Source organism: Podarcis liolepis (genome assembly GCF_965112155.1).
Source record: "Podarcis liolepis genome assembly, chromosome: 8".
Taxonomy (NCBI): domain Eukaryota; kingdom Metazoa; phylum Chordata; class Lepidosauria; order Squamata; family Lacertidae; genus Podarcis; species Podarcis liolepis.
Genome location: NC_139560.1, coordinates 10,664,086 through 10,687,948, shown reverse-complemented (window position 1 = coordinate 10,687,948; position 23,863 = coordinate 10,664,086). Strand labels below are relative to the sequence as shown.

The window sequence follows — 23,863 nt, the reverse complement described above, 5'->3', positions numbered from 1 at the left end:
ATCTCCTTTCGTTTTGTGCCAAATTTCCCCCGTACGTAACCTCGGCTTTGCTGAAACATCCCACATTCAAGCAGCGGGAAAGGTCACTTGCTGTTAACCAGAGCTGGATCCAGTCCTTCCTTCAAAGAGCAGAAATGGGGAGTTGTTTCATTATCCACACAACCATTCTGAAAGGGTTGATAGTGTCCTGAGCAGCGTGTGGAATTTGAGTGTAGAATCTGAACTTGGATCCGCTGGTGTATACTAGAGTTGGGCGATATATTGATAAATTATATCAGGAGCAGCTGGGGTGCATTCCAGACATGATTTATCAGCATATTGTGATAATTAGCTGCTGATATCTTCTTTGGCGATCACTCATAGCCGAGTCAGATTGTCTTCCATAAACATAGTTTTAAAAGTGAGTCCGTAAGTGACTGTGGAGGCCAATTCTGGATCCACATGTCCTTCCACAGTGGGGACATAGGTTTCCAGGCAGGAGTTAATCATGGTGAGGGTTTGCCAAGAGTGCCCTCCTCTTAGTATGTTTCTCCCTTGCGTCCTGAGTTCGAGAGTCTTCAAAGCCCATGACACCTTTAGTAAAGGCTGTTCTCCAATTGGAGCGCTCGCAGGTCAGTGTTTCCCAGTTGCTGGTGTTTATACTACATTTTTTTTAGATTTGCCTTGAGACAGTCTTTAAACCTCTTTGGTTAACCACCGGAATTACGCTTTCTATTTTTAAATTCAGAATAGAGTAGTTGCTTTGGAAGACAAGAATCAGGCATCGGCTGCTGATATATTACGATGCTGAAAACAAAATATTGCCCAGCGCTAGTCTATAACCAAGATTCTGTCTAGTGTAAAGGTTAAAAAAACTAAAGGGCCTCTGGATGTTGAAGTCCAGTCAAAGGTGACTATGGGATGTAGCACTCATCTTGCTTTTCAGGCCAAGGGAGCCAATGTTTGTCCACAGTCAGCTTTCTAGGTCATGTGGCCAGCATGACTAAACCGCTTCAGGCACAATGGGACACAGTGACAAGTATCCACCGCTTGCCCTACTGTTAGGTAAAGCAGTGGGGGATTTTGGAGCTCTCAAATTTCAGTGGTGCCCTGTGCGATGCTAAAACATGGTGCACACCCCCCAGCTCTCGCTCTCTATTCTACAGCATTGCTGTGGCGCCCCCTGCTGCTCTGGAGGAACTCCCACTTCACTCAAAAGAGGCCAGTCCAACTCTACAACTCTGTGATTCTGTAATCTCTGTATCTATAGCCTTAATCGTTGTCCTCTTGCCTCAAAATCACCAGTGCAATTGGGACTGATCTGGACTGAGAGCCAAGTAGATATGGGCTTTTTAATTGCACGTGCAATTCATTTTTTAAAAAAGCCCGCAACTTTTTATATGCTTGTAGCTAGTAGGGGAGTTTGAATCCCCCTCCTTAAATTGTGAGACACTTTGAGTCCTGATTCTGAGGGAAAGGCAGAATATATTATGTAGGGAGAAAACGGTTAGGGGGATATAATGCTTTGTCTCCTACTATGGATCAAGTTAAAGCTATGGTTTTCCCAGTAGTGATGTATGGAAGTGAAAGCTGGACCATAAAGAAGGCTGATCGCCGAAGAATTGATGCTTTTGAATTATGGTGCTGGAGGAGACTCTTGAGAGTCCCATGGACTGCAAGAAGATCAAACCTCTCCATTCTGAAGGAAACCAGCCCTGAGTGCTCACTGGAAGGACAGATAGTGAAGCTGAGGCTCCAATACTTTGGCCACCTCATGAGAAGAGAAGATTCCCTGGAAAAGACCCTGATGTTGGGAAAGATGGAGGGCACAAGAAGAAGGGGACGACAGAGGACAAGATGGTTGGACAGTGTTCTCGAAGCTACAAACATGAATCTGACCAAACTGTGGGAGGCAGTGGAAGACAGGAGCGCCTGGCCTGCTCTGGTCCATGGGGTCACGAAGAGTCAGACACGACTAAACAACAACAAATGGATCAAGGCCCCTATTTGCTTCTATTTCCTATGCAGATTGAAACTCTCCTGTTCTTGCTACTATCCTGATCCATATCTGAGCTTGCAACCTGTGTGCCAAAATAACTCCTGCACTTTAGGGCACAAATATCGAGCTAGCATCTTGCCGATTTTGGACCAGAACACACTAGCAGCACTAGCTGCTATGCTCTCAACTGAAACTCAAGAAAGATGTGGTCTTTGAATTTTTATTTCTAAAGGAGAACCAAAGCAACTAAATACCCCAGCAAAATGTTTTCACATGCCACCCTGCCCTCCTTCATTCTCAGTCTAGTCTTTCAAGCAAAGTGTGGCCTCAATTCTGCCTCAATGCTGCCCCCTTATGTTTAAATGTTTATTTTTTCTTTCTTTCTTTTTATCAGGGGTCAGCAAACTTCTTCATCAGGGGGCCGGTCCACTGTCCCTCAGACCTTGTGGGGGGCAGGACTATATTTGGGGGGGGGGATGAACGAATTCCTATGTCCCACAAATAACCCAGAGATGCATTTTAAATAAAAGCACACATTCTACTCATGTAAAAACACCCTGATTCCCAGACCGTCCAGGGCTGAATTTAGAAGGTGATTGGACCAGATCCGGCCCTCGGGCCTTAGTTTGCCTACCCATGCTTTTTATGATATAGTTTTGTTAACACTTTTTGCACCACAATAAAAGGCAAACTTCGTTGTTTAGTTGTTTAGTCGTGTCCGACTCTTCATGACCCCCTGGACCAGAGCACGCCAGGCACTCCTGTCTTCCACTGCCTCCCACACTTTGGTCATGCTGGTAACTTCAAGAACACTGTCCAACCATCTCATCCTCTGCTGTCCCCTTCTCCTTGTGCCCTCCATCTTTCCCAACATCAGGGTCTTTTCCAGGGAATCTTCTCTTCTCATGAGGTGGCCAAAGTATTGGAGCCTCAGCTTCAGGATCTGTCCTTCCCCAGTGAGCACTCAGGGATGATCTCCTTCAGAATGGATAGGTTTGATCTTCTTGCAGTCCATGGGACTCTCAAAAGTCTCCTCCAGCACCATAATTCAAAAGCATCAGTTCTTTGGCAATCAGCCTTCTTGATGGTCCAGCTCTCACTTCCATACATCACTACTGGGAAAACCATAGCTTTAACTATACGGACCTTTGTTGGCAAGGTGATGTCTCTACTTTTTAAGATGCTGTCTAGGTTTGTCATTGCTTTTCTCCCAAGAAGCAGGCGTCTTTTCATTTTGTGACTGCTGTCACCAACTGCAGTGAGTATGGAGCCCAAGAAAGTAAAATCTCTCACTGCCTCCATTTCTTCCACTTCAATTTGCCAGGAGGTGATGGGCCCAGTGGCCATGACCTTCGTTTTTTTGATGTTGAGCTTCAGACCATATTTTGCGCTCTCCTCTTTCACCCTCATTAAAAGGCAAACTAATTACACACAAAAAAGAAAAAGTAAAAATGAGGGGGAGGGGAGAATAGAGAAAAGATAGAAGAGATGGATAAGTACAGAAATCTCTCTCACAGATACATCTTAAGTTTTGTCCCTCTCTTCTCCCAGCCTCTCACATCCTGAGTGGGAGCGAAAGAGAAACTGCATGTTCCCCACAACCAGTGCAATGTTCCATTTGCAAAAGGAACTGAGATGCAATGAAAACCAAGCTACTCCACAGCTGTCTGGGTGTGCCAGAATTCTACCCACTGTTTCTCTTTCAAACACGGAGTCCAGAACTAATAAGCAGAATCCAAAAGCCACAATTCTGAGCCCTTTTCCAGAGTCCGCCAAGTGCAACCTCAGTCAAGGCAGCCTTGTGGACTAAATTTCCAACCGGGGCTATTTCTGCACAGATCCCTGTGCTCTTTACAAGGTGAAGAAAAGGAGAATTACAAAAAAAATTAAAAATATAAATAAAAATGTACTGTTTGCTTTCAGGTTGCACTTTCTTGTTGATACAGCTGCATGTGTTCTACCTAGATAAACAGCTCGACTTGAAACAGGGCATTAAAAGTGTATAATGTTTCTTAAACTTTCTGCCCTCCGTTTGTTTTTGATGCTGAATTCATGCTGGGTGAGATGAAGTCGAAATTAATTGTGCCCCCCTTCCCATTGATTTTGAGTTGGTAGATATTTAAGCCTTGTACAAAGGGTAGGTGACTTTTCTCAGCCGGAGAGCTACATTTCTTTCTGGGCAACTTTGAGAGGGCCTTATTATTATTATTATTATTATTATTATTATTATTATTATTATTATTATTATTATTATTATATCAGCAGCCCCATCATTATTTGGATACTGCCTCTCATCCATAGATCTCAGGATGGTTGACAACATAAAATTACAATACAGAAACCGCAAAATAAATAGTAAAAATAGTTGGTAATGGGCTAACAGGAACGGCATCACAAAAGTCAACTCTGAAACCCTGGCAACATCCTTCATTCCTTGCAATCCCTGACTTTTTGCAGACAACCATGTAATCAAGTCGTTGAGCTTTGAGAGGACACTTAAGTTTAGGAAACACTCACCCCAGTCACATATCTTCAGGGAAATTCAACAGAAGAAAAATCTAAGAAGGTAGGGGAAATGGCTGTATAGGGTCATGTTTATTGCATGCAACAGAATATCTGCCAAAAAAGGAGGAGGAGGAGATGGAGCAATGGACGTAAAGCTTGCTTTTCTACATTAGGGTAATTCTTGCACATGCTCAAACAGCCTTCTGTGCTCTCAATCCAGGGAAGCAAGAGGAATCATGGGAATTCAGGGTCATCCCACAGCCAGGGGAGGAGGCAGGAAGGTTCAAAGTAGGACCAGTGAAGGGTCTGCCTTGGGCTTGGGGTGTAACCTGGGGAGGCTTTCAAGGGCCTATTACCAATTACTATTTATTATTTATTATTTATTATTCACCCATACCCTCCAACATTTAGCCTGTAAAAGAGGAGACTGAGAGGAGATATGCTAGCCATCTTCAAATATCTCAAGGGCTGTCCCATGGAAGAGGGAATAAACTTGCCTTCTGTTATGTATTCAGTGGTCTGTGTTTGCCTGTGCTGGAGCCTGGACTAAGGATTCTGAGCTCCTGATTCGATACAAGATGTCCAATCACAGAACATTTCAGGATTTGGGCCACTGCCATTGGCCCTTGAACTCTGAGTCGCGATTCGCAGCTTGGAAGTTTAGACAGCCAATCACGTTGGGAGTGGGAGTGGCCCAGGCTTTCAGGAATGTATATAAGCGGTTGCTTTGCCCCTGTTTCCCAGTTATGTAGTTCAATAAAGGCTCTTGCTGTTACCACTGTGTCTTGCCTCGTGGGGACCCACCAACACTTCACCTTCTCCTGCCCTAGAGGGTAGGACTCGAACCCATGGCTTCAAGTTACAAGGAAGGAGATTCCAACTAAATGTCAGGAAGAACTTCCTGGCAGTAAGAGCTGTTTGACAGTGGAATGGACTCCCTCAGGAGATTGTGGAGTCTACTCCTTTGGAGGTTTTTATCCAGAGGTTGGAGGGCCAATCTGTTGAGTCCCAAAACTGGGATGCATGTCTTCTCGTGCAAATCATCCACACAAGATCATGGAGCCCAAAAGATACACTTTTTTCCAGTGTTGTGCTCTCATGGAGCCCCAAAATGCACATTTTGGGGTGGCACACAATACCATGTCCCCCCAAAGTGTGGGTTTTTTTTTTTGGGGGGGGAGAGATCATGGTAACCAAAATGGCCACTGTGCTCTCATTGGGGGGAAATGGATGTCCCGTTTTTTTCAGGACGTTTGTGGGGTATGAGGGCTGCAAATTGTCAACATGGGAAAGTAAACCAGGTATTCCCCAGTTCCTACATAAATCAAATACTGTTGGCAAAGAAACCCCAAATGGAAGGAGAATCAACAGCAAATTCTTCCCGTCTCCCCCTGCCTGTAACGCTGAATTCCTTCTGCCTGACCAAACAGAGAAAGAAGAAAATAAGTTTGGTGACTCTTCTGGGAAAACGTACAAGAATGCTGAGCACTAAGCGATGCTGCCAACCCAAGCAACTTTTCGACCAAGAAGAATGTACTGTATGTGGTGCTTCATTTTTCATTTTAATTAGATGTATGTGGGAATCTGGAACTCAAAAAAGACTTTCCCACATGCTTCCCACAGACATCTTTGCTGCACAATGCAACTAGAAATCCATCTTGCATCTCAGTTAAAAATAGCAACTTGGGCTAATCCAGCCATAAGTCTCTATAGGACAGTCTATATATTGCATCAACAAATGTAGCTTTTTTAAAAAATTAAAACTTCTCTCTCTCTCATTTCACTTGTCCTCCTTACAGCCTCTCTGGGTGGTCCCAAAAATTGCTCCTGAGGATCCTACAATCCTCCAGATTATTAATCTGGACCAACTAGGCTGGCTGTTGGGATGTGAATAGATGCTCGGAGATGATATATTTATTAGGTATTATCCTTTCTTCCCCATGTTTGTGAGTTCAGCAGGATACATCCCTTTGCAGCTTGAAAGGGAAGCTTAGATAGGATAGTTTTAGCCGTTTAGTTTAAGTAATCCAGGGATGGATCTACACACGGGGGGGGGGGGGACTCTATACATAAGTCAGACATTAGATTGTTATAACAATAATAACAAAAACCCCTATGGGAAAAGATGTATAAAAATTTCCTGCTCTCTGGCGCCATCTGGTGTTGCATGTTTATAGTGCTTTCAAATCATTGTTTCTTTACTAATGTAGCTGAGTCCCAGGATGCTTTGAGGCAGACTGGATACTTCTGGTATTTCCCCCTCTTCTCCCCCTTAAAACAATCATTGCACAGATAGTCTTGTAAAAGGGGGAAATAACATTTACTCACTCAGAATGCTTGCTGAAGAGTAACAGATACAGCAGCTTCGTTCAAGTAGGCTTAAAATGGTAAATCAATTCCAAATACAGTGGTACCTCAGGTTACAGACGCTTCAGGTTACAGACTCCACTAACCCAGAAATAGTACCTTGGGTTAAGAACTTTGCTTCAGGATGAGAACAGAAATCGCACGGTGGCAGCAGGAGGCCCCGTTAGCTAAAGTGGTATCTCAGGTGAAGAACAGTTTCAGGTTAAGAACAGACCTCGGAACGAATTAAGTTCTTAACCTGAGGTACCAGTGTACACGTTGAAGTCTAACTTAAGATAGACTTGCTGGCAGAGCGGAAAGAGATTGAAAGAGGAAGAGACCATACCCAGGAAGATAGGAGAAAAGCTATGCCCACCCTTGTCAGGGGACAGTGGGAGTGTCTCTCGCAGAGTTCTCTCTAGAAATTTACAGGAAAACTCTGTGAGATTTGGCTCCTATCACGTGCCTATCTAGCAAAACATGAATTGTTGATTTGACTGGGCTTTAAATATCCCACGCTGGTGCCAGCATCTGCCACCTTCAGGCACCAAGCAGCTGGCACAGCTCCTTAGCGCTGATGTTGACATCCAGTTGGGCCCTCCTGCCAGAACATCTCTCCAGCTTTATGCTTAACCAGCAATGGTGGCTGGATCTGGGAAGCCACTAGGTGACAACTATGCTTTGGAACTCCTTGCCACTACATATGAGGAAGTCTCTTGCCTTTTCAGGATGTGGGTGGTGCTGTGGTCTTAACCACAGACCCTAGGGCTTGCCAATCAGAAGGTCGGCGGTTCGAATCCCCACGATGGGGTGAGCTCCCGTTACTCAGTCCCAGCTCCTGACAACCTAGCAGTTCGAAAGCATGCTAGTACAAGTAGAAAAATAGGTACCACTCTGGTGGGAAGGTAAACGGTGTTTCCATGCGCTGCTCTGGTTCGCCAGAAGCGGCTTAGTCATGCTGGCCACATGACCCGGAAGCTGTATGCCGGCTCCCTCGGCCTATAGAACGAGATGAGCGCCGCAACCCCATAGTCGTCCGTGACTGGACCTAACTGTCAGGGGTCCCTTTACCTTTACCTATTGCCTTTTCGGTGCCTGTTGAAGACCTTTCTCTCCCTGCAAGCCTTCTTTTATCCAGTGCAATTTTTTTCTAGAAAAAGAGGTGCCGGAACTCACCACGAATGCCTCCCTTATTCTCTTATAATGGCAATGGCACCCACCTGAGAGGTGCTGAAACTGAGTTCTGGTGAGTTCTGGCTGCAAAAAAGCACTGCTTTTATACCAGTTGGTCTCTGGACTGGATCTAGACTTGTTTCTCAGGCATTTGAAATTGTACAGAGTTGTACAAATCAACAAGCGTCCGCTCCGTGTTACAAACACATGTGCATTTATCCAGACAGCTTGTTCCTGTGTTCAGTGTAATGTGTGAGCAAGCCTATAGCAAAGGTGATGGGAGCTGGGAATACAAGATCAGGAGATCTGTTGGTTCCCCATCCCTGATACATTGAACAGTGTCTTATTCCTCCAGAAGTATAACATTTTGTAATTCTGATTTTAGCTTGGCTGGTTCATGCTTTTGTTTGTTTGTTTGTTTGTTTGTTTGTTTGTTTGTTTGTTTTGGGTTGCAGCTGCTGCTGTTGGGTGGTGGTATTTTTCTATTATAATTTTGATTGCTGAAAGGAGGGTTGCACACATCACCGCTAGTGAAACTTGCAATTGCAGGCTCAGAAAATATTTGCACCACTAGGTGGAGCCGCAAGAAAAGGCAGCGGAGCCTGCAGCAAGTATCTCTTTGTCATCCTACTATTTACTACTGGGTAATCATTGCCAATTATTTTCAACTGGCCCATTCCAATGCGTTGCACAATAGCGAACAACAAAATAAGTTTTCCCTTTGCTTTGTCCCTTTGCAACAAAAATGGGTCATTTGCTACATGTAGCTTCCTTTCTAGGGGCACAAAAAGGGAGTCAGTTTTAAAAGATGGCAACTGTGCTTTCCTTCTAATCAACTGAAATATAGTGTTCACATCAAAGGAAGTAATAGTACTGCTCTATTCATGCTTTGATGAAACCACACCTGGAATACTGTGTCCAACTCTGGGTGCCACAATTTAAGAAGGATATTGACAAGCCGGAACGTGCGCCGAAGAAGGCAAGCAAGATTATCAAGGGTCTGGAAACCAAGCCTGATGAGGAACGGTTGAGGGAATTGGGGAGGGCACCATCTTTTCTGTTATCTCAAGCACTGCCAGCTCTACCATTAGGCAGGTTGGGGCAGCCACCACCATTGGCAGATAGTGAGAGATAGGAAGCTTCCCCCTACTATTCCCCTAAACTCACCTGCCCTGCAACCCCTATCACAGTCTAATATTCTCAGATTTTGTGGAGGATGAATCCTTGTCAACCCAGTTGGGTTTTCTATGAGGAAGTAGAGGCTGCCATCTTGTCCTTTGCATCAGACAGCAAAATATCTTGGGCTGCCTCTGACCTCGGGCAGCAAAATACCTTGAGCAAGATCGGATGCTGGTTATTATTATTAATTAAGATCTACACACAGCTTCCTCATAACTAGTTATCAACATCCCCAGTGTTACTTGTCTGCGTATGGGGTGGTTGAGGAATGATTCTGTTGCAGGCTTCTTCTTAATTAAGGTCCCTCTATATACTTAAAGGTAAAGGAACCCCTGACCATTAGGTCCAGTTGTGGCCGACTCTGGGGTTGCGTGCTCATCTTGCTTTACTGACCAAGGGAGCTGGCGTTTGTCCTCAGACAGTTTCTGGGTCATGTGGCCGGCATGACTAAGCTGCTTCTGGAAAACCAGAGCAGCGCACGGAAACACTGTTTACCTTCCCGCTGGAGCGGTACCTGTTTATCTGCTTGCACTTTGATGTGCTTCCGAACTGCTAGGTTGGCAGGAGCAGGGACCGAGCAACGGGAGCTCACCCCGTCACGGGGCTTCTGATTGGCAAGTCCTATGCTCTGTGGTTTAACACTGAGTAAATTATAAATTATTTGTGAATTATAAATAATTTGTAAATTATTACCATGCAGGGTTGTTGTAAGTGGATATAACCTGTTACATTCTTACATCACATGAGCTCCTTGGAGGAAGGATAGAATACTTTGCTTTTGTTGAAAAAGCAGAGAACTATTATTTGAAAGCATTATTCAGTGATCAATGGGGCTCAAAATGAATTGCATGTTTTACGTGACCTTGGATTCACTTATGGTCTTCAGAAGACTGGATGAAAAGCTTCAAGAGAACCTGAAAACTATTAACTAAATGCTATCAACAAAGGGAACCAACAAATTCCATTGCTGTGGTTGTGGGAACTCCTCTCTCTTAAGCAATGGGAATGAAATGTCCTTTCTGGTCCCTATGAAAATGACATAATTAACTTTGCAATTGAAGCTTTAATTTTGGCATTAAAGGACGGACCTTTTAAGGGTGAAAAGGCAAAAGCAGAACACTTTAGTAACTTTAGATCCCAGTACAGTGAACAAAACCCATAGCTAGCATGCAAGACAGACCAATGAATAGGGGGAAGGGATTGAAAATGGCCTGCGAGAATGCCAGGCTATATTCAATTCCTACGATGACGTCCATTCCAGTTCTGTCTCCTAAGAACTCACTCCTGGGGTAATTGTTCAGCAGAAAGGCACTGCGGTCCCAGACAGGTGCAAGAAGCTATTCCTCTTGGGAGCCGTCCAAACTCACAGGTCAGGCGTAATCTTCTCACAGGAATAAGCAGAGGAAATAGGTCAGCCCTTGGACTGATCCCTCCGGAACCGCCCAATGACCTGGGGAACATGTGCTCAGTGCAATCTACCCAACGGCAAACAATTGTGGCATTGCACCCCTTCCCCATCTCAAAGTGATTAAATTTCCAGGCCATCATGGAAAACCAACAAAAGTATGAATTGCAATGCATTGCCTCCTGATATTGCTACCGAATTGATGAATACTACCAAATTTCAGGCTGGAACATAGGAAGCATCCTTAAACTGGGTCAGGCTATTGATCTGTCCTGCTCAGCATCATAATATTGGATAGAAGCAGTGCTTTCCTGTTAAGCGTAATTGTTTAGTTGACCTTGAAATGGAAATAACTCTCTCTGTGTTTGAATGTGTATTGTTGAAAGTTTAACTGGAAAATTTCATTGGGGTGTATATATCCTAAAGCTAAGAAGGGCTCTCTAAGCACCTAGATGGGTTGATAATAAACTGTTGGTGTTCTGTTAGCTCTCATGTGGTGTTTAACCTTAGGTCTTGTGAGAGAGGTGTTCAGTTGCAAATTGCCATCTTGGGGAATTGGTCCTTGAGTCTTTCGCTGGGAGTCACAGAGAACAGAGGATGTGCTTATGAGGTCTCTCTCCTGAAGAGAAAACAGGCTAATGGAGTCTGTGTGGAGAGAGACAGCCCTCTGATTCTAGATCTGTTGGGAGTAATCTAATATTTCTAAGAAGTTGAGCCTATGCCTGGACAAACATATGACTGTATGCAACTATTTGGATGCATCGTTATTTGATTTTGTATCTGCTTTGAATAAAGTTGTGCGAGTGAAACTTTTGAATTATGGGTCTGGATAATTTTTATTCCAATAAGAGTCAGTTTTTAGGCATATAAAGAGTCAGTATTTAAGGCAATAAGAGCTAGTTTTTAGCCGTTTCAGCTACTTCAAGCTGTGCAATATTAATACAGTTGTACCTTGGAAGTCGAATGGAATCTGTTCCAGAAGTTTGTCCAACTTCCAAAGCATTCAGAAACCAAAGCGCAGCTTCTGATTGGCTGCAGGAAGCTCCTGCAGCCAATCAGAAGCCGTGGAAGCCCCATCGGACGTTCGGGTTCCAAAGAACGTTCACACACCGGAATACACACTTCCGGGTTTGCGGCGTTTGGGAGCCAAAATGTCTGAGTACCAAGGCATTCGGGATCCAAGGTACGACTGTATCTGCAATATTCCCCTTCCCTGCCCTTGTTGAAATACCTTGATAATAGTGCCATGGGTGCCAACACAAAATGGCTGTCATGGGCAGTGGGAAAAAGACATGGCAGAGAAGAACCATAGCTCAGTGGCAGATCATCTGCATTGCAAGCAGAAGGTCCTGAGTTCAAGTCCTGGCATCACCAGGTACGGCTGAGAGAGACTCCTGCCCGAAACCGTGGAGAGCTGCTGTCAGTCAGTTTGGCCAATACAGAGCAAGATAGGCCAATGGTCTGACTCTGTACAAGTCCTAGGTTTCTATGTTCTCCATACCATTCAGTACCAGCACCAGGTAGATCTGTGAAGCAGGAGACATCAGTGAGCTGTCACTGGATTCCTGAGTTTCCCTGCTGAGCTTTTTCTTCTTTTCTTACCCAGGTCTTTGCCCAGAACATCACCACGACCACGACTACCATGTCACCCCCTGCCACCTCCACCGCGACCGAGGCTTACGTGCGGACGCAGTATTGTAAGTGGCCGTGCGAATGTCCGAAGACGCCGCCCGTCTGCCCGGCGGGCATCAGCCTGATGACCGATGGCTGTGAGTGCTGCAAGACGTGTGCCAAGCAGTTGGGGGAGAACTGCACAGAGGCGGACACTTGCGACGTCCACAGGGGGCTGTACTGTGACTACAGCAGAGACAGACCTAGGTACGAAATAGGAGTGTGTTCACGTAAGTGATGTACCTCTTTCTTTTTGCCAGAGATACGGGTCATGGTGCTTCCTGTCGGTCTGAACGTGCCCCAGGTTGTTTCTTCTCTTAAAGTAGACTGAGAAAGGCAGGATATTCAGTGGTACTGGTCTTGGCTACCGGTCAAGACCTATATTGGCTCCCAGTACGTTTCTGAGCACAATTCAAAGTGTTGGTGCTGACCTTTAAAGCCCTAAACGGCCTCAGTCCAGTATACCTGAAGGAGCGTCTCCACCCCCATCATTCTACCCGGACACTGAGGTCCAGCGCAGAGGGCCTTCTGCTGGTTCCCTCACTGTGAGAAGCCAAGTTACAGGGAACCAGGTAGAGGGCCTTCTCGGTGGTGGCACCCGCCTATGGAACGCCCTACCACCAGCCCTGTTTAGGGAAGCTTTTAATGTTTGATGCATTACTGTATTTTAATATTGTGTTGGAAGCTGCCCAGAGTAGCCAGGGAAACCCAGCCAGATGGGAGGGGTATAAATAAATTATTATTATTGTTGTTGTTGTTGTTGTTATTAGTAGTAGTAGTAGTATTAGTATTAGTATTAGTATACCTCGGTTTTTTAACGTCTCCGTTGATGAACAGTTCAGTTTTCGAACACCATAAACCCAGAAGTAAATGCTTTGGTTTTCAAACACGCCTCAGAAGTCGAACATGCCACGTGACTACTGCTGAGTGCAGGATCCTGAGGCGTAGCTGTTGGCTATTGAGTTTTCAGTTTGCAAATGTTTCAGAACTTGGTCTTCCAGAACGGATTGCATTTGAAAACCAAGGTGCCACGGCAAATGCATTAAATAAAATAATAATAACCACAACAATGACGTTGTGAAGCATTGTCAGGGTTCAGTTAGCTGGGCCACCACTTTGTCATCCTTTGCTTCTGGATTTGCCCTGTTCCACTCTAGCAACATCTGCCAACTTTGCTTCTTTTTCTTTTTCTTTATGCCAGAGGTTTTAAGCCTTTCTGAGTCCACGACTCCCTTCACCAACTACATTCTTCCTGCGGCACCCCTGTGGGGCCCAGGAACCCAGTTATGTCATCTCTTGCCTGCAAAGCCAGTAGCCTCTCATCCTTTTTTGAACACCCTCCCTTGTGGAGCGTTCCCTCAGCCCCCTATCCTTGGGAGTCTTCTAAAGGTAAAGGTAAAGGAGCCCCTGACCATTAGGTCCAGTCGTGGCCAACTCTGGGGTTGCGGCGCTCATCTCACTTTATTGGCCGAGGGAGCCGGCGTACAGCTTCCGGGTCATGTGGCCAGGATGACTAAGCCTCTTCTGGTGAACCAGAGCAGCACACGGAAACACCGCTTACCTTCCCACTGGAGTGGTACCTATTTATCTACTTGCACTTTGACATGCTTTCAAACTGCTAGGTTGGTAGGAGCAGGGACCGAGCAATGGGAGCTCACCCCATTGCGGGGATTCGAACCGCTGGCCTTCTGATTGGCGAGTCTTCTAGGCAGCTGCAACTGCCAACCCTTGTCTCTCAGCTGCCCACCCCACCCCAAAGAGAGGTGCCTCCTCACACCTCCCCACAGGGCCCTGGGAAGCACCCCCTGGCCAGCCCCAGAGGCCCCATTCGCCTGGTGAGCTTGTAGCCAGGGCTGCTGCAACAAACAGCTGTGCAAGCCTTTGGGAGGCAGAGATGCAAGAGGGCATCAGAAGAAGGGAGGGAAGGAAAGAGGGACAGAAGCCAGTGTTGCCCGCAGCACCCCTGACTATCATTCAAGGCTCCCCAGGGTGCCATGGCACACTGGTTGAAAACCACTAATTTATGCATTTTCCAGTTTTCATTGTACACCATACATATTTCATCTGACATTGTTTCTGTGCAGATTTTCCAACCTGACCTTCAGTGGCATTCTAACAAAGCCTTAATTTGCTGCATCTCCGTTAATTTCTCCACCCTTTTTTATTCCCGTCCTTTCTTACTGTTGTTCAAAGAATTACCCCTACTTGCAGGGTTACTGCAATGTCATTTCTTTTTAGAAATTCTGTAAGGTATTCCCACTCTCCCCCCCCTGCCCTTGTCTTCCTTTCATCCCAGTTCCTTATTTTGGCTGTCATGTTTGCTAATTCTGTGAGCTCTATCAATTTGTACAACCATTGTTCTTCTGTATTTTCATCTTTTCACGCTTCTTCTTTTTCTTCTTACCATCATTTCTTTGCTGCTTTGGGTGGTCCAGCTCATGGTTAAATTCAGATCAAAATATTTATTGCACGCTGTTCCAGAAAATTCAAGTTCCCAACCAATTTGTAAGGTTTGAGGTTACACAGTAAACACTCCAAGTGTCGAAATAGGATCGCTGGGGTATTGAAAACCTGGTTTGGCTTTGAAGCCGTGCAAAACATTGGCAAACCCAGGAGTGGGGAAAAACATGCAGATCTGCTTACAATTCAATCTCAAGTTTGGGAACTTCCCCCTCTATTTAAAACAAAATCGTACAAGCACAGCACCTCCATCACACTCCCAAATGGGCAGGATCATTGTTGTAAAAGTGGGAAAACAGAGACTCAATGGCTCAGTCCCGTTTTTGTCTGCAGCTGAAATAGGATATTCTATTAAAACTGCAGGAGTTGTGCATGTTCCTGTGGGAGAGAAATAAAGCAAAACAAACTACTGTAAACATTTGTACAAACACCTGTGAACTCGAGACAAAAGGTATTGATCTTGAAAGGCTGCGGTGGCACAAGCCGTAACCTGCACCCTGGATTTCGCATTACCTTAAAAAGGGCTGTAGTTCACCTTTGGAACATCTCGTTCGCTTATGAACTGTCCCTGCTTCAAGCGATCTCTAGCCTCTCCAGGTAGGATTGAAAATATCCCCTTTCTGAAACCCTGGAGAGAACCACTGTCCTTCAGTGTAGACCATACTGAGCTAGAAGGATTGATTCTTTGGCTCAGTATAAGGGCTCATCCACAGTTACCTTTTGTCCCACACTTTATAGGCATCGTCCTCACTTTTAAAGCTCTGCATCTGAGCACTTTTTGGATGTTCCCCACCCCCCACCCCTTACCCCAGGAAAACCCACTCTTTAATGCCAAATCGAAACAAAGGGAAATTTGGGTTTCCAATAGATTGCCATTTGCTCTGAATGAGTTGCTAAAAAGTGTGGGATAACCAACATACTTAAGTCTAATTAATTCATGAAGGGGTTAATGCCATAGAGTAAGCTGTCCTGCCAGGCTTAGCTAGATCACTTCCCCTCACCTTGGGAGAAAGGAAGCCAATATATTGTTCCTTCGGTCTACTATGTGAACTCCTGCATGTAAAGAGGTCTGGGCTGGTTGCTCCAAGCTCAGACCGCATGGCCTTCACAAGCCATTATTGTATTCCTGTACCAATAATTTGGGGACGCGGGTGGCGCTGTGGGTAAAACCTCAGTGCCTAGGGCTTGCCGATCACATGGTTGGCGGTTCGAATCCCCGCGGCGGGGTGAGCTCCTGTCTTTCGGTCCCAGCTCCTGCTCACCTAGCAGTTTGAAAGCACCCTTAAGTGCAAGTAGATAAATAGGTACCACTTTATAGCGGGAAGGTAAACGGCGTTTCCGTGTGCTGCGCTGGTGCTGGCTCGCCAGAGCAGCTTCGTCATGCTGGCCACATGACCTGGAACTGTCTCCGGACAGCGCTGGCTCCCAGCCTCTTAAGTGAGATGGGCGCACAACCCTAGAGTCGGACACGACTGGCCCGTACAGGCAGGGGTACCTTACCAATAATTTAGGAATTTTCACCACTGTAACTAAGCCAAGTTGTACTGCGTGGTACTGCATGTAAAAGCACCTGAATCTCACCAGGCAAGTACTAACAGGGGACAAGTTAAAGGTTTTTTTATATATAAAAAAATATGCACAGCACATGAATGTGGATTTCTCCCTTCCTCATAATATTGGAAGCTGGGGTCGAACTATGAAACTGAAAGGTGGGAGATGTACCATTGTAGCATCCAGCCCAGACACTGAGGTCCAACTCTGAGGGCCTTCTGGTGGTTTGTCCACTGCAGGAAGTGAGATTACAGGGAACCAGGCAGAGGGCCTTCTTGGTAGGGGTGCCCACCCTGTGGAACACCCTCCCACCAGATGTCAAGGAAATTAACAACTATCTGACTTTTAGAAGACATCTGAAGGCAGCCCTGTTTAGGGAAGTTTTTAATGTTTGATGTTCTGTTGTGTTTTTAACTGTGTTGGGAGCTGCCCAGAGTGGCGGGGTATAAATAATGTATTATTATTATTATTATTATTATTATTATTATTATTATTATTAGTGCCAATGGAGCTGGCTTTAACATTCCTAGAGGATAATGCCGTTGGCTCCTAGTCACAATGATTAGATGCTCCTTACATGATCAGGGGTAGCATGCCTCTGGATACCAGTTTCAAACTGGGAAACAACAGAGAGAAAGAACTACTGCCCTCGTGCTCTGCCTGTTGGGCTTCCCATAGGCATCTGGTTGGCTGTTGAGGAAGGAAGGAAGGTGATGGACCACATAGGGTTTTGGTTTAATCTGGCAGTTCTTATGTAAAGAAGTTCCTTTTCTCCAGGGAAGAAATAAATCTGTGTAAATCAGATGGGTACTTACATGTCAGGAGCTCAGCCTGCACTCGAGTAGGACCCTGGTAGAGACACATGCCCGACTGCCATGTTCCCTCCCTCCTGGTCGATCGTTTGGGAGTTTCAAAAGCTTTCTTCAGCCCGAACATCACAGCAACCGATGCCAACCGACACCGGCACACTTAGGGATCCGCAGAGTTTGCACATCAAGCGTAACAGACCTCAGCAACTCAGCATTTTGGCTAATCTACTTTATTTACATATAAACACACACGGAGCACTACAACATGGCTCCCTCTCTCTCTAGCATCAGACAGCAAAGGAAAAAAGGACAAAGGACAATAGTCCCACTTCATGGAACACAGTATCACAAACATCCTGTCTCCGTCACAAAACACATACTGTCATGTGATAGACAATAATCCCATGACTGCAACCATGGAGCAGGAATTCTAACATTACAATCCATATATCTCACTGCCTTCTGAAAACGTCATTGTTTCACCAAGTTTAATTAGAAAATTAAACTGGCTATTATTATTATTATTATTATTACAGTCAAACCTCGGTTCCTGAACGCTTCCGTTATCATACTTTTTGGCTCCCGAATATCAAAAACCTGGAAGTACAGTGAGGGGTGAAAGTATTTGATCCCCTGCTAAATTTGCCTGTTTGCCCTCTAACGAAGAAATGACCAGTTGTTATTCTGTTGTTATTCCTGTTGTTATTGTGTCTCTCAAAGCTACAACAAACATACCATTAAAATTATGGACTGGTCATTTCTTCATCAGAGGGCAAACATTAGGATCAAATACTCCCCCTCCCCCCGCAAGTGTTCTGGTTTTTGAATATTTTTCGGAAGCTGAAAGTCTGATGCAACTTCTACGGAAGCCGCGACTCAGTTGTCGAATGTTTCAGAAGCCGAACGGATTACGTTTGACAACCAAGGTTTGACTGTGTTGTTGTTGTTGTTGTTGTTAGGCCCTATACCTGTAGGTCTCAGGGCGCCAGTGGCATAGCGTGGGTTGTCAGCACCCGGGGCAAGGCAAGTAATTTGCGCCCCCTAACCCGTGGATTTGCGCCCCCTAACCCGTGGATTTGCGCCCCCTAACCCTAACCCCCAGATGTTGTGCCCGGTGCGGCCGGCCCCCCCTGCTACGCCACTGCAGGGCGCTTCACAACATAAAATTTGACTGATTTATGTTATTTCTGCATTTTTACAATTTTACATTGCAGTGTTTTAATTTATTGTACAATGCCTTGATAATTTAAGGAGTGGGCAGTTTACAAAAGTAAAGTAAAGGTAAAGGGACCCCTGACCATTAGGTCCAGTCGCAGCCAACTCTGGGGTTGTGGCGCTCATCTCGCTTTACTGGCTGTGGGAGCTGGTGTACAGCTTCCGGGTCATGTGGCCAGCATGACTAAGCCGCTTCTGGCAAACCAGAGCAGCGCATGGAAACGCCGTTTACCTTCCTGCCGGAGCAGTACCTATTTACCTATTTGCACTTTGACGTGCTTTCGAACTGCTAGGTTGGCAGGAGCAGGGACCGAACAACCCCGTCGCAGGGATTCGAACTGTCGACCTTCTGACTGGCAAGCCCTAGGCTCTGTGGTTTAGACCACAGCGCCACCCGTGTCCCTTATAAGTAAATAGATATGCTGCCCTTGCCTGTTGCTGTGTCGGAAGAAAGAAAAGAAAAGAAAGAAAGAAAGAAAGAAAGAAAGAAAGAAAGAAAGAAAGAAAGAAAGAAAGAAAGAAAGAAAGAAAGAAAGAAAGAAAGAGGGAAGGAAGGAAGGAAGGAAGGAAGGAAGGAAGGAAGGAAGGAAGGAAGGAAGGAAGGAAGGAAGGAAGGAAGGAAGGAAGGAAAATCTGTGTATTCAAAACCTGATTGCTGCTGTGATATCAGATGTCATGTGAGCCTGGGCTTTTGAAACTCTCTCTCTCTATGCATTTCCCCTCTTCCTTTTGTAGAAATTGTCGGCCTCGACTGCATCCTCGATGGGGTGAGGTACAAGAACGGACAGTCCTTCCAGCCCAATTGCAAGTACAATTGCACCTGTATCGGAGGAGCGGTGGGCTGCGTCCCCACCTGCAGAGACTCCAAGCCACCCCTCGTTTGGTGCCCCAACCCCAAACTGATTAAGCTGAAGGGGCAATGCTGCGAACAGTGGGTCTGCGACGACTCCAAGAAAATCAGAAAGACCTCCCCACGGCACATCTCCTCTGCAGGTATTGGTGGTGTGTGTGTTTGTGTGTGGAGCACGTGAGGAGGGGCAACTTTCTAAGACTTCGAAGGAAGCTCCTCACAGCTTTTAGGGGCAAACTCCCTGCAGCATGGGGTTCCAGATATAGCTTGTTCCACCCTTTCTCTGCAACGAAAACACAACAAATCAAAACCAACAGACACTTGAGGGCTGGGCTTGGAGGGAATTGAGAAGAGGTGCTTAATTTTTTACCTGCTGGCCCTTTTCCAGCTCAACATTCGCCCTTCCAAGGTGGTTTTCCTCCATCAGGGAAAAAGGTAGAAACGCTGTATTATACAAGGGCAGACCACTGATTCATCTAGCTCACATTTAATGCCCCATTTGCACTATACAGTCATACCTCGGGTTACAGACACTTCAGGTTGCGTTTTTTCGGGTTACGGACCATCAAAACCTAGAAGTACTGGAACGGATTCCTTCCAGGTTTCGGTGGTCGTGCATGCGCAGAGGTGCTGAATCATGCTTTGCGCTTGCGCAGAAGCGCCGAGTCGCAACCCATGCATGCGCAGATGTGCAGGTGCGGGTTGCAAAAGCTGGGGGTTGCGAACATGCATCCCATATAGATCACGTTCACAACCCGAGCATCCACTGTAGATTTAAACAAGCATCATACCACTTTAAGCAGACATCCAAAGAATCCTAGGAACTGTAGTTCTTTAAGGGTGCTGTGAGCTGTTAGGAGACCCCGAGTTCCTTCACAGAGCCACAATTGCCAGAGTGGTTTAACAGAAAGAAAAAAGTAAAACCCAAAACCACCAGAATGCCTATATATATATAGTACCGGTATGCACATTTTTAATATCTTTGTATGTTACTTTGGAATTTGTGTAGCTATTTATATTACAAAGCATCTATGTTAATATGATTTAGAACTATGCACAGCTGATGAAGCCCCCTTCGGGCGAAACAGGGGAATATGCAGGAATCCTTGTCTCGTCTGCCTGTGCCAGCATCCATTACTGCCAGGTTCTTTTGTCTGCCAACCCAATCATCTTCATTAGACACTTAGAAGATTATTTCATGCCACTCTTCTAAGTAATACGACAGACAGAAAAATACAAGAGAAGACGAAGAAATTAGAAAAGAATGTACTACGGCACTGACAATATAGGACTTGTATTTTGTACATACTGAACTTGGTGGTCAACTGGAAAGCTACATTCTAATATATTATGTCACGATGTTGATTTTGACATTATAAGAAGCTGTATCTAATTTTTGAGAAGCAAAGGTAAAGCTAAAGGGACCCCTGACCGTGAGGTCCAGTCGTGACCCACTCTGGGGTTGCGGCGCTCATCTCACTTTATTGGCCGAGGGAGCCAGCGTACAGCTTCCGGGTCATGTGGCCAGCATGACTAAGCTGATTCTGGCGAACCAGAGCAGTGCACGGAAACGGCATAACTAAGCTGATTCTGGCGAACCAGAGCAGTGCATGGAAACGGTGTTTACCTTCCCGCTGGAGCAGTACCTATTTATCTACTTGCACTTTGACATGCTTTCGAACTGTTAGGTTGGCAGAAGCAGGGACTGAGCAACGGAACTCAGCCCGTTGCGGGGATTCGAACCGCTGACCTTCTGATCAGCAAGTCCTAGGCTCTGTGGTTTAACCCACAGCGCCACCCGCGTCCCCTTTTGAGAAATAGTTTCTAGTAAATAGCTTTGCAATTGTTACTATACGGCCTATTACATTTATGTGTTTTTTTTTCAATTAGAGCGGTTTAACAGCCAATTCCTCTTCACAGGGAACTCTGGGCCATTCCTGAGGCTGGTGCATAAGCTCACCTAATGCCACGTGTTCCTCTTCTTTTACAGTTTACGAAGGGGAAATTGAGTCGTGGCAGAAAAACTGCATCCTCCACACCTCTTCCTGGAGTCCCTGCTCAAAGACCTGCGGGATGGGCACGTCCCAAAGAATTTCGAACGAGAATGACCAGTGCCGTCTGACAAGAGAGAGCCGGCTCTGTAACATGCGCCCATGCGAAGAGGACATCGCCAAGCACATTAAGGTATGGGATGATACAGGCAGAAATCCTCCTTGTTGCTCTTGCTTCACCACATTAAGCACATTAAGGTACTGCTTATAGGATTGCTCTTGTTTCCCCACCCACCCATAAGAAGCTCCCACAATTTCTCCGGAACGGCCACTCACTTTTTATGGCATCTCCAAGGTGATGCCATTTCTAAGTCCTTGGCTTCTAGTGTTTTTCCGCATTCCCCTTCCCGGGTGTTTGAGACCTGAGTGGTCACTTACTTATTTACTTAAAGGTAAAGGGACCTCTGACCATTAGGTCCAGTCATGGCTGACTCTGGGGTTGCTGCACTCATCTTGCTTTATTGGCCGAGGGAGCCGGTGTACAGCTTCTGGGTCATGTGGCCAGCATGACTAAGCCGCTTCTGGCGAACCAGAGCAGCGCACAGAAACGCCGTTTACCTTCCCACCAGAGCAGTACCTATTTATCTACTTGCACTTTGACGTGCTTTCGAACTTCTAGGTTGGCAGGAGCTGGGACAGAACAACGGGAGCTCACCCCGTCGCGGGGATTCGAACCGCCGACCTTCTGATCGGCAAGTCCTAGGCTTTGTGGTTTAACCCACAGCGCCACCTGCGTCTCTTATTTACTTAGGCTATCCAATTGCAGCTCTGTCCTGTCCAAAGAGATGGACATGATGGGGGTATCAGGCTTCAGGAAATCAGCTTCCTCCCTGCCCCCTTGGAAGTAGATAAGCAGAACAAAGAGAAAGGAGTCTCTTACCAGTTAGAAACTTTGATGATCACAGAGAGAGAACGAATAATCCATTGCAAGGAATGACGGTGCTCCTAATTAAGGGTTTCACCCACTTCCTCCCTAGTCACCCACGTCACTACTGAATCTTATAACCTGATCTCACAACCACTGTGCTTTCTGTGCTGCCACCTTATCTGCTCTTCTTGACCTTGGGCTGAGCAGATGAATGCTTTTCAGCGACAGTGAGTCTGTTAACTCTCTCTCTCTCCCAGTGCTTCTCCTCCTAGCTGTTCCCCATCCAGTACTTCCCAGCTTCTGCCTTCTGAACTATGTCCCTCTGCAAACCACTATTCTAAATCTATACTGTGGGAAGATTCAGGATCCGGAGCAGGAGCAGGAGCAGGAGGCGGCTCCCACCAGTCCTCCTCAGTGCAGCCCTCCTCAGCACGGTCCCTGACATGGGGGCACAGAGGATTCTGGGACTTGTGGTTTTAATCAAGGGGTTTTGCAACTGGGAAGGAAGACTGCATAACCCAGGGATAGTCTACCTGTAAACCTCTAGATGTTGTTGGACTTTAGCTCCCATAAGTCCCAGCCAGCATGGCCAATGGTCAGCGATGAAGAGAGCTGAGAGTTTCTAGCACTTTCCAACCTCCTCATAGTTCTTGGAGAAGTTTTATTCTGTTTTCAAAGTTTTGTTCTGTTTTTAATGTTCTGTTGAAAGCCGCCCAGAGTGGCTGGGGAAACCCAGCCAGATGGGCAGGGTAGAACTAATAAATTATTATGAGTATTATTATTACTGGAAGCGTAAATAAAAATGTTTAATCGGTCAAGTTGATTGCTATCATCTCTCTCTCTCATGTTGTTTCTAGCCTGGAAAGAAATGCTTAGCTGTGTACAGGAGGCAGGAGCTGATGAACTATACTCTGTCCGGATGCGTGAGCAAGGCAGCTTACCGGCCGAAATACTGCGGCGTCTGTGTGGACAATCGCTGCTGTACTCCGTACAAGTCGAAGACCATCGACGTGAGCTTCGAGTGCCCGGATGGGACTGGGTTCTCCAAGAAAGTCATGTGGATCAACGCCTGCTTTTGCAACCTGGGCTGCAAGAGCCCCAACGACATTTTCGCTGACTTAGCTCATTACCACGATTACTCCGAAGTTGCTAATTAAGTTGGCTGGGTATGATGGCATGCGCGGGGAGGGAGGGAGGGAGGCTGGCTCGCGAGAGGGGACTCCTACGTTTTATTGCTCTGATTTTACAGAGGGTCTAAAATAAAAGAGAATCTTCCGTCTGCTGTATGTGAAAGCAAAACCATTTGTTGATTTAAATCCTTTTTTTCTCTTTTACTCATCCTGGGCTAAGTCTGCGTTGATTCATCCTGTCATTTTAAATGCTTTTTTAACAACAGGATTTTCTGCAGAATGCCCTAGTACTCAAATATTTTCTGTTATGCTGGCTGCAGTGTAGACCTTTTGAATTATTATTTCCTTTGAGGTTTAGAAGCAGAGGTTGGATGTCCCTCTGTCATGGATGCTTTAGCTGAGATCCCTGCATTGCATTGGGTTGGACTAGATGACCCTTGGGTCCTTCCAACTCTAAGATTCCATTACTCTTTTTAAAGTGCGGGGCTTCATCTACATAAAACACTTCTTGCCCGTTTACAGTCGTACCTTGGTTTACAACCATAATCCATTCCGGAGGTCCATTTGTAAACCAAAACAGGTTGTAACCCAAGGCGCGCTTTCGCCAATGGGGCGTCCAAAATGTTTTTGTTCGTAATCCAAAAAAAAAGGGTTGTAATCCAAAAAAAAGGT

General features: G+C 45.8%; 1 protein-coding gene across 1 annotated transcript in view; it reads left to right on the top strand.

The window, feature by feature from the left end:
* Positions 1-23,244, top strand: part of CCN4 (cellular communication network factor 4) — a 33,421-nt gene extending 10,177 nt beyond the window's left edge. Inside the window, exons 2-5 of the mRNA XM_083516922.1 lie at positions 12,193-12,487; positions 19,028-19,285; positions 21,133-21,326; positions 22,919-23,244. Of these exons, the coding sequence (XP_083373048.1) occupies positions 12,193-12,487; positions 19,028-19,285; positions 21,133-21,326; positions 22,919-23,218 (1,047 nt within the window). The 3' untranslated portion in view covers positions 23,219-23,244. The remainder of the gene's footprint in view (positions 1-12,192; positions 12,488-19,027; positions 19,286-21,132; positions 21,327-22,918) is intronic.
* Positions 23,245-23,863: the final 619 nt, after the last annotated feature.